Source organism: Primulina tabacum, chromosome 17 (genome assembly GCF_025594145.1).
Source record: "Primulina tabacum isolate GXHZ01 chromosome 17, ASM2559414v2, whole genome shotgun sequence".
Classification (NCBI taxonomy): Eukaryota; Viridiplantae; Streptophyta; class Magnoliopsida; order Lamiales; family Gesneriaceae; genus Primulina; species Primulina tabacum.
Genome location: NC_134566.1, coordinates 32,403,557 through 32,413,970, shown reverse-complemented (window position 1 = coordinate 32,413,970; position 10,414 = coordinate 32,403,557). Strand labels below are relative to the sequence as shown.

General features: G+C 34.8%; 2 protein-coding genes across 2 annotated transcripts; one reads left to right on the top strand and one right to left on the bottom strand.

The window, feature by feature from the left end:
• The first annotated feature begins 1,252 nt into the window (after nt 1-1,252).
• On the top strand, nt 1,253-3,233 carry LOC142530911 (uncharacterized). The gene is made up of 5 exons (XM_075636832.1): nt 1,253-1,348; nt 2,222-2,278; nt 2,491-2,574; nt 2,679-2,848; nt 2,938-3,233. The coding sequence occupies exons 1-5, from the start codon at nt 1,327-1,329 to the stop codon at nt 3,034-3,036; spliced, it is 432 nt and encodes a 143-aa protein (XP_075492947.1). The 5' UTR covers nt 1,253-1,326; the 3' UTR covers nt 3,037-3,233.
• Nucleotides 3,234-4,339: 1,106 nt separating this feature from the next.
• On the bottom strand, nt 4,340-10,054 carry LOC142530909 (methylmalonate-semialdehyde dehydrogenase [acylating], mitochondrial). The gene is made up of 19 exons (XM_075636826.1): nt 9,903-10,054; nt 9,626-9,723; nt 9,207-9,278; nt 8,925-9,086; nt 8,762-8,840; nt 8,521-8,675; nt 8,285-8,348; nt 8,010-8,089; nt 7,778-7,843; nt 6,886-6,936; nt 6,653-6,804; nt 6,233-6,323; nt 6,009-6,089; nt 5,439-5,516; nt 5,307-5,342; nt 5,184-5,227; nt 5,023-5,101; nt 4,767-4,857; nt 4,340-4,564 (listed from the first exon to the last, which is right to left on the bottom strand). Exons 1-19 carry the CDS (start codon nt 9,925-9,927, stop codon nt 4,452-4,454), a joined length of 1,617 nt encoding a protein of 538 aa, XP_075492941.1. The 5' UTR covers nt 9,928-10,054; the 3' UTR covers nt 4,340-4,451.
• Nucleotides 10,055-10,414: the final 360 nt, after the last annotated feature.

Here is a 10,414-nt window from a genome sequence, read left to right as displayed (position 1 = left end):
ATATGAACAGATATTCAGTCATAATCCAACCACAGAGCGGAATCAATATTTAAGAAAAACTAAATGTCGAACATTACATCCTAAAACAAGCAATGTAATGTGAATATGGTGATTGAGTGGGGATAATCCAACATCGATCTGAATCAATCAACCAAAACATTAAAAATGAATAATCATAGAACAAGCAACGGCCTAAATCAAATCAACAAAAAAAATGAGTACGAAGCAGATCAAACTTTTCAGGTGAACTCGAATCTGTACCTAGTAGGAGTCATCGCCTTGGGATTTACCCAGACGTTTGATCATCTCCTCCTTGAGTCGGTCCATCTCTTCTTCCACGTTCATCGTTTTTCATAAACTGTGTTCCTCAGATTGATTTTAGTTGTGTATGTATAAAAAAAGGATATTACTTTATTTTATTAATTAATTAACTAACTAACTAACTTTAGAATGTGAAATTGAAGATTAATATGATTAATCGATCCGGTTTATAATTATAGTGGAAACTAAAAACGAACATTATCTTTATATCTTATAAAAATAAACACAGATCTGATTTCTATTTATAATAAGAACTAGAAATTAATATTTTTAGTATAAAAATAAATTATTTTTATTCAAATTGTAATTATAACAATATATTTTTAATATAAAAACAATATTTTCATTCAAATTAATCTATTCTATCTATTAAGGGTGATGATATGATAGTAACCATCTAGGGGACACCAAATTTTTCTTCCAATTTTACCCTTATATGATACTAATATTATTTTTTGATTTTTTTTTTTAAATTTCAACACACATTTTTTTTTTATTTTTATTTTAATTTCAACAATTCAAATATCAATTTAGTTCTTCTATAATTTGTCAAATTTTACTTTAATTCATCGATAATAATAATAAAAAAAAGATTGTGCAGAGTAACTAGTATATATTATAAATATATTTTGAAAAAATAATAATTTTAATTATATAATATTTTTATAATATAACTAGCAAAAAAAATGATTTTTTTATATAAAATATAATATTTTTTCTGTATGAAATTGAACATAAAACAATCTAAACGGACTGACTATTGATTGCATTGACCCGGCCATGGAATGGATTTGACCGGAATCATCAACAATAAAAGTAGAAAATTTTATTAAAAAAATATTTTAACCAGCCATTCATATATTGACACGTATCATCACCGCAATTCCAATTTCGAATAAGCTTGAACGATTCTTATTTTCGCCTCATTTAGGGTTTACATTTCAAGCCACCAAGATCGAAGCTTCATTTCCGTCTTTGCTCTGCCCCAAAAACCTCAAAGAAACAATGCCTCGCCGCAGCTCCGGAGGTTGATTTTCTGATTCTTTTACTCTATATCTTCTCGTACGGCTCACTATTGGTCCGATCTCTGACTCGGCCTTTGTTTTGTTTCATTTTCTTTTAGATTTATACATATATGATACGAAACAATTTTACAGGTTTGACTTTTACGGATAATTTATGTTTGCGACCATTCTTAACCCATTTGGGATTTTCTACTCTCGATTGATTGCGAGTGTACAGGGTTTTTGGTTCGGAAATATTTAGATGTGTGATTTGTACTTCTTGGAATAATGACTGCTTGGTTGGCAGTTATTTGATCGTCTAATATTTTCCACGTTTGATTGATTGGGGTAGATCTTTTCTTCTCCACTCTCGTTGGTTATGGGTTAGGTTTTTAATGGATTTAATTGGGATCAGGCTCTGTGTTTCGGGCTATTGTGCTTAGCCTTACATTTGTGTATATATATATGATTATATTTGGAGATGTAATTGAAACATTTGGTTTTGGGGAAACATTCATTCCCGAAAAAGAGGGTGGATAATGAATCCAACATACCCTTGTTTTTCTGAGAATATTTTCTTTTAAATTTTTGATAAATGTGTTGTTTCATGTGAGAATTATTCAATTGGTGGTTTGAATCTGTTACTGGAAACGGAACTCGAGTACTTATTCGTTTGTAATGTTTCAGTCGACGGCATTACACGCTCGACGTGTTAAGGTAGTTACGTTTACAGTCTCCCACTTGACATCATAGTATACCAGTATAATAAGTAGATGTGCATTTTCATTTCTATATATGGTTTTGATTAGGTATAGATTAATTTGGGAACCATTTAATGTTGAGTGCTAATTTTAAGAACAGTCCATTTCTCGTCACCTGCGTAATTGGCTTTACAGGAAGATCTGCACGGCCAGCTCCTCGTGCAGCTCCAGCTCGGAATCCACCTCAACCAGGTAATTTGTGCCAAACCATTCAATCGTTTATTAATTTACAAGCAAGATAAGATCAGGGTTGGAGCTATATCTAATATGTTGACAACGTTAAAAGTTTAAGCTATGTAAGATCCTCGTTTGAATTGGTTGAACGATATAATGTCTGTACTATATGTAAGCTATGTGATGAATGTTGTTTCCAAGATTATCATTTTTGCGCATTATTCATGCAGTGAATCATGCTCCTCCTCCAGCTCCTGTTCAAAGTAGTTCTGGTGGATCCATGTTTGGAGGCATTGGTTCAACAATAGCCCAAGGTTAGACTTGAGCCAGCGGAAGCTTTGATATTTGACCTGGACGTTTTTCTGTTGGACAGAAGATTATCTTTAATGCATTTGTTTTGAATACTGAATTTCAACAGGTATGGCATTTGGTACTGGAAGTGCTGTTGCACATAGAGCTGTGGATGCCGTTATGGGTCCTCGCACAATTCATCACGAAACAATGGTCTCTGAGGCTGCTGCCGTACCAGCACCCTCCAGCATGGGCAGCTCTGATGCTTGCATGGTGCACTCAAAGGCATTTCAGGACGTAAGCTTCTTAGCACTGTAAATAATATGTCACGTAATTTTAACTTAATTTTGATGAGTTTATGATTGGAACGGCGATTTTTTCTGCAGTGCATCGGCAGCTATGGAAGCGACATCAGCAAATGCCAGTTCTATATGGATATGTTGGCCGAGTGCAAGAGAAACTCAGGCCCTATGATGAATTCCTAAGAAATGCTCTTAATCAACTTGGCCGAAGTTACAAAACTTCTATATTTTTCATTGAATGTTAACGTCGCTTGAACTTATGAGTCTGACTATAATAATGTTGGTTCAAGCGCAACTGCCTTTTCTATTTGAAATCTTATGGTGTCCGTTTATTTTGGGTTTGGATTATTGGTTGGCTTTATAATATGGAATTCCACCAAGACTCGTTTTAATTCAAGGTTTTGCGATTATGTAAAATATTTGTTTGTAAACTTGTACTTTCTATCTTTACACAACTCAAACCATCAGTGCAAAAGACCACAATCACCGAATCCAGCAACATCTAGGACCATGGCAGATTTAAGAAACTCAACAAGAGCAACTACTTAATGATAAACAATTTAAAGGTTTACACAAATTGTGGTAGAACCTAATATATAAATAATTTAAACATTTTTTCATTTCATTTAGTAGTTCAGGTTGGAACAATGAAAACTATACCACAAAATATGGCGTTAGATTATTTATTTACCTTGCAACGGAAAAAAGACAAGTGCTACAATCTTTGGGTCACGTAAACAAAAAACTATGACAGCTTGACATAAAATGAATCAGTTTAAAAGCATTCATGTGGCCAGGACTCAAGTGATCATCTTCTTTGGCGTCAAATACAACAATGGATACACTTATCAAGAACACGTTTTTAGCGGCATCGAGTCTAAGAGAGATCATTCATAAAATTCTCTCTTAAACCACACTTCTATTGCCGATTTATTCCTTCTGCAACCAATTGGTTTCTCGAGGTTCTCCTAAAATATAGGATATAATAAGAAAACTCATGATCCAGTACTTACCTTGTATTGTAAGCGTAAGAGTTTTTCATAATCACATCATGTGCCAAGTATTTAGTTCAAGCATATTGTGTGTTCGTACCAGTCACTTCATCTATGCAATCCATATTTTCTAAACTAAAGTTCCCTTCTACTATTCAACCTTCTATTCCTCAAAATCACAACCGAATCCTTCATCAAATCATTGTATTCTTTCCAAGTTCTGTCAGAGGATGCGGTTCTACTGTCAGCTCATTACCATAAGCATCTTTCAGAATAATTGTGCAAGTTTTATTCTTCAACGACAAATAAAACATGTGTGGATGGTATCATATTGCATTCAGATCAAAAGTTAAAAACATTTGTTTTGTTAGTTAATTCACTCGAACTTTAATATTTTATGATTATTTTGATTATATATGGCTATATTAATTAAATTTCGTTTACTCACAGTCTCTCCTATCAGACCATTCACTCAATTTCTTTGGAAAGAAAAAAAAAAGAAAGAAATTTCATTACATATTCATTTGATAAGATGGCTCGACTTTAGAAGAAAATCATCTGATAACACAAGATTTTTCAAATATTCAGCTAAGCATTTATCATGATTCATGACTTTTGGGAAGTTGGCATGGCGAGAGAAACTCCAGCACCACTTGGTAAATCCTTCCATTGCTGAGTCACAGTTTTGATCTGTGTGTAAAACTGTACTCCAGCCTTACCTGCAATGAAACGATCCATCGCCCAGTAGAACAGAGTGAAGATTGGGCATTTTACCTCTTATAGAATAGATACACAATGCTAAACCATGAAAGTTGGTGAAAAAAAAGGAACTGACATATATTTTTTAAGCTGAGTGTTTAATATGCGAGGAAAGCAAATGATTTTATTTGTGATAAAAGGATCGAGCTGAGTTTGTCTTACCGTAGAAATTGAGATCCCCCGCAAAAGATGCCTTGGAGCCAGTGAAGGAGAAGAAAGGCAGAGGAACAGGAATGGGGACATTGATACCAACCTGAAGCAAACCAATTCAAGTCAATGTACGCTGGAAAATCAGTGGCGTGGTAGTGCCTTTTTGGGCAAAAAAAACTCGCTGATTCATGATAAATGGTTCGATTATGATCATAAACTGTTGCATTAACAATAAATTTGAATCAACTCCATGAAACAATTTAGTTACCTGGCCCGCCTCTATCTCAGTTTGAAATTTCCTTGCAGCAAATCCAGACGATGTAAAAATAGCTGCACCATTCCCATATCTGCAAAATTTGGATAACATCATGAAATTGCTCAAAACAAGAATAACTTGACGATTAAAGAGAGAAAAGGAAGTGTAAATACTTGTTTTTGTTGACAATCTTTATAGCTTCTTCTATACTGTCAGCCTGAGATAAGGAATTGAATTCAATAATACTGGGAAAGAACACATGATATGAAATATAATATGGATAATCACTGACATACCTGCATGCAAATGAGAACAGGGCCAAATATCTCCTCCTAGAAGCCCACAATAAGAGAAGATAAACATAAAACCCCCGACAAGATTCCTATTGACTTTATGAGATACAAAGAAAAGAATACAAAGACTGGTACCTTGTAACATTCCATATCAGCAGTGACATCAGCCAAGATGGTGGGCCCAATGAAATTTCCTTGTTCATATCCTGGAACCTATTACTCCGCATGGAAGAAAAAGGGTAACTGTTCATTTTAATCCAACGAATCCATCATCTGTTTCCAACTATGGATGCAAAATACATGAATAAATCCAAAAGTAAAGCACATTCAGAGACAAAATGCTAATTAAATCCAAAAGTAAAGCACATTCAGAGACAAAATGCTAATTATTTCACTAAATTGCATGTATATCTTACCAAGCATATTTTCATTTGTATCCTGCCCTCGCCCCACCTCCCAGACTTCCAAGATAATTTGAACTTTTCACGGTGTAGTCATCAAATTAAATTTGCTAACTCGGTGAAAATAGATTCTACCCCAATCAATTTGATATTATTTAATGAAGGGCTTGTGGTCCAAGAAAAGATGTATAAGCCTTTGCTAAAAGTATAATTAATAATTAAAACATGAGCATTCAAAGCATTTCATCGAGAACCTGGTTGAAACTCAGAAGCTGTAATACCGAGTAGCTAAACAAACAAGCACCTTAATAGTTCTTCCATCAAGCAATATTCTGGCCCCATTCTCAACCCCGCTTTGGACCAAGTTGCATACTCTGTCCTTCGCCTAAGATGTAGATGTGAGATTAGAGCAACAAAGAGGCCAGAACAAAAAAACAACTGACATTCGTGCAAAAATTCGCAATTATCATGACCTAAACATGGGAAAAACACAGCTTTTGATGGAAATCTTGACAAATACCCACTGACCTGCTTACTAATGACTGGACCGAGGTCTGCCTCTGGATCTGTTCCAGTATTCACCTTAAGGGCTTTGGCACGCTCCACTAGCTTTTCTTCCCTACAAAGATCCAAATAGTTTGCTGAACATGGAACTTCTGCTTAACCGAATCGCACTAACAAACACACAGGTCTTTTGAAAACAGCCCACATAAGAGAATAGAAGAAACGTGTTTCACTTAACAAAGTAAAATCCTGAATTATAAACATTTTCTGAAACAAAAATTGAAACAGCGCATCTGTAAACAGAAAGATATTGAAACAGCGCATCTGTAAACAGAAAGATTGCCTTTCTTAGTTTTGCTGGTAAACATTTGAGCAGTTGTGTTTAATGAAACGGAAACAAAAATGAAAACAAAATGTGTGATGCCCGTTAAGAAAGAGGATTACCATAATTTTGATCCCCCAACAAACACCACTGTGCTAAGAGCCATGCACCTTTGTCCCGCGGCACCAAAACCAGCTGCAACTAAAGCATTTAAAGTTGCATCCAAGTTTGCATCAGGCATCACAATTCCATGGTTCTTTGCTCCCATGTTGGACTGCAGGTGTTCGTTAGTTAGGAAGTTAAGTTTTTCAGAAATAAAAGACATTTGAAAACAAAATATATTAACAGCAGTGACCTGAACGCGTTTTCCACTAGCCGAAGCTCTCGCATAAATATGCATGCCAGCCTAAACAAGAATAAAAATCAGACCCCTGATTGTAAGAGAGATGGAACCAATCGGTTGCCAGACAAACCATTTAAGATCAGAAAATATGTTAAACGGTATCCTCAGAATTGGAACGGAACTTTACCAAAATGCAAAGAAGCTAACTAGCTAAGATAGGAACAAACAACTATCATAATATTGAAGAGCTAAATGGCTGTATTATATAGTACTGATGCAATGCATCTTTGTTTTGCAGACATAATAGGGAAGAAAGTATTTTCTAAGAGAGAGGTGTTAGACATCATAATTCCTGTATACCATCTTGCGCAGAGTTGGCATAAAGAATGTTCATGTTGCATTCTGCAAATTGGTCACCGACCAATTGCATTAACACGCAAAGAACTGCTTGCACGCACTCACCAGAGAGAGATGGGGAGAGAGTCTGAGTTAATCAACGTGATGAATGTGGACGAAAAACTCTTGGACTTGGGAGAGAACACATGGAACCAGCTTGCGTGTGGTCCTGACTAGAAGTTTTTGCCCGTTACATGGCAATAATTTTTAGATGCATGAATGGGTTGGTATATGTGGTTTAGTGGTTTTCTTTGGGGTGCCTGATTTGTATCTGATCCATTTAAACTTTATATAGTCAAATCACAAGTGACATGTGGATCATTTTGGGCCATACTGACGGAATTTGGTGCTATTTATTTACAAGTTGACTCCAGATATATTGATTGTTAATCCATCTAAACCAAACAAATAAGTAGACTGAAACTATCACTTGCAACAAATAATTTCGGTTGCATAGGCAAGGTCAACTCAACCTGAAACACAAGTGTGACATGGACAGCTTAAATACCGTGTTTGAACCAACAAATGATATGGCCCTAATATCTTCGTCATCACATATAGCATTAACCGTGTCCTGCACGAAAGAGCATTAACATAAAATGTATCAGATCTACAATAAATCAATAGTATTCGCTCATACCCTGGTATTGAGCAAATGATCACTGTTTTCTAATTCAAAATGATTATTGAAGGCATGACAAGGGAGTATAGGTGATATAAAATTGAGAACAGGAACATACAGTGGTGCCATGAACAATGTTAAGGACACCATCGGGCAAACCAGCCTCCATAGCCAACTCTGCAAGGATCATAGAAGCCCCTGAAAAAGTAAAAAGAAAAACAGACCAAAAAATCAGTCGCAAAACAGGCACTTAAATATTCTAGAAACATTATGCAAGTAATACTTGTGAAATCATTGTGGAAAAACTTCGCGTGTGTAAAATTTTCACATTCACAACAAAGACTAACTAATACTGACAGTAAAGAGGACAAAAGATGTGAAGCGAACACTCACCTGGATCTTTTTCAGATGGCTTAAGAACAAAAGTATTTCCACACGTCACTGCAACCGGAAACATCTGACATGAGACATTAGAAAAAGATGTCTTAATACCATGGATTGTTTTGAAATTTCAAATGAGAAAATATACTTATTAATTATTAAGCATAAAGAGGGCTGAATGTAAGATAAATGAAAGAATCATACAAACTTAAAGTTATGTAAGCATAAGAAACCAAAGGCAGATTTACCCATAACGGAATCATTGCTGGGAAGTTGAAGGGGCAAATCCCAGCACAAACACCAATTGGTTCTCTAATGCTGTAGGTATCTATTCCATTTGACACGTTCGAAACATACTCTCCCATCTGGAGAGTGGCCATTCCACACACATGTTCCACCACCTCTTCACGAAACCCAAAAAACAATAAGAACTCAAATCATTATCTAGTGTCCAAAACAGTAAAATCAGCACACACATAAATTACTAACCTAGACCGCGGAACACGTCACCTTGAGCATCCTTCAATGTTTTCCCTTGTTCTGTGGTAATGTTCAAAGCAAGCTTATCCTACAGCAAAAGTTAAAATTATTTTGTTGAATTGATGCCATGGACAAAAAAATAAATTATATTCAAAGAAATTAAACCACTCACCATGTTCTTACGAATAAGATCTTGGAACTTTAACATTGTGCGCTGTCTAGTTGTGATTGGGGTGTTCCTCCATGATGGAAATGCTTGTTTGGCTGCCAAAACAGCAGACTTGAACTCATCCTTTGTAGTTAGAGGTACTTGCGAAACCACTTCTTGTGTTGCCTAAGGTAAAATGTCAAGTAATCAAAATGAAGGGCTAAAGAACTACACGCAACTCAAAACATATAGACAAACATAAAAAAAAAGAATAAATGCAATCATTTCAGCATCTAAATCACTTACCGGGTTTATGACATCAATGGAATCGGATGAATGTGAATCTACAAAGCTTCCTCCGATAAGATTTGGCACCCTCTGACACAAAAGATAATGTAATCCACTCGAACTTCATCAATTAAAATAAATAAATAATAAATAAAAAAAGAATGCAATGCAATACATAGCGGACACTTCTGCCCCATATTTTTCTTGATATTAATTTTATTTTACTTCCATTCGTTTGTTGCCTTTTTAATAACCATGCTCAAAGTTAACTGAAGAAAACTAAAGTTCTAAAGCAAGCACGCACCTTTAGCGTTTTTTGTTTGTGATCCTATTTCCAGAATATGTTCTTTATTCGAGCAATTATAAAAGAAACGAAAAATGGTAAAAGAAAAAAGAAATGGATCCAAACAAAATCGAACAAGATAAAAAAAACTCACAAGCGAGTTCCCATGCCTCCAGGATGGTTCAGCAGCAGTTGAAAATTGAGAATTCGCAATTCCAATTATCCCATGATGCAACCTCCTCATATTTCTCACTAAAATAAAATTAAAACACGAATTGACAAAAATCAGGCACATTCAATAAAAAATCATAGCTTTGAATCTGCAATTAAACAACTTTCAAAACAGACATAATTCATAAATGAACAGGAACAAAAAAAAAATTAACATGAACACAAACTCATCAAATTAGCAAAACCACAAAAAAGCTTACCTCGTTGGACTGAAAAACGCAACATCTTGATATTCTACTGAAGAAGCGACCTGAAATGATGTGCATAAAAGGACTCAACTGTTTACTGATCTCAGGCCAGTATTCTAAATTCGTTATATTTTTGTATTTTTCGAAAGAGATGGACTACTTTGTAATTTCATTTAAATAATGGGGTGGTGTCTGTTATTTATAGTACAATAATAGTAGGCAACTGTATTTTCCCATGTGGCATTTGCAAACCTAAACAATTTTTAATATAAATACTTTTTTAAAAAAAACTAATATTGGACGATTTCGCAGTTCAATTTTATAATATTAATTCCAACTTGTTTTATTGTAGATATGGATCGAATTGACTTGTCTCACAAATAAAAATCTACAAAAAACCTACTCAATTTTTTTAGTTAGATACAAGATAACAATGCGCCACACCTCAGAGATAACGAAGAACTTTATCAAGAAGAAAATATAATAATTAAATAATATGATAAATTTCAATCTTTTCAACTTCT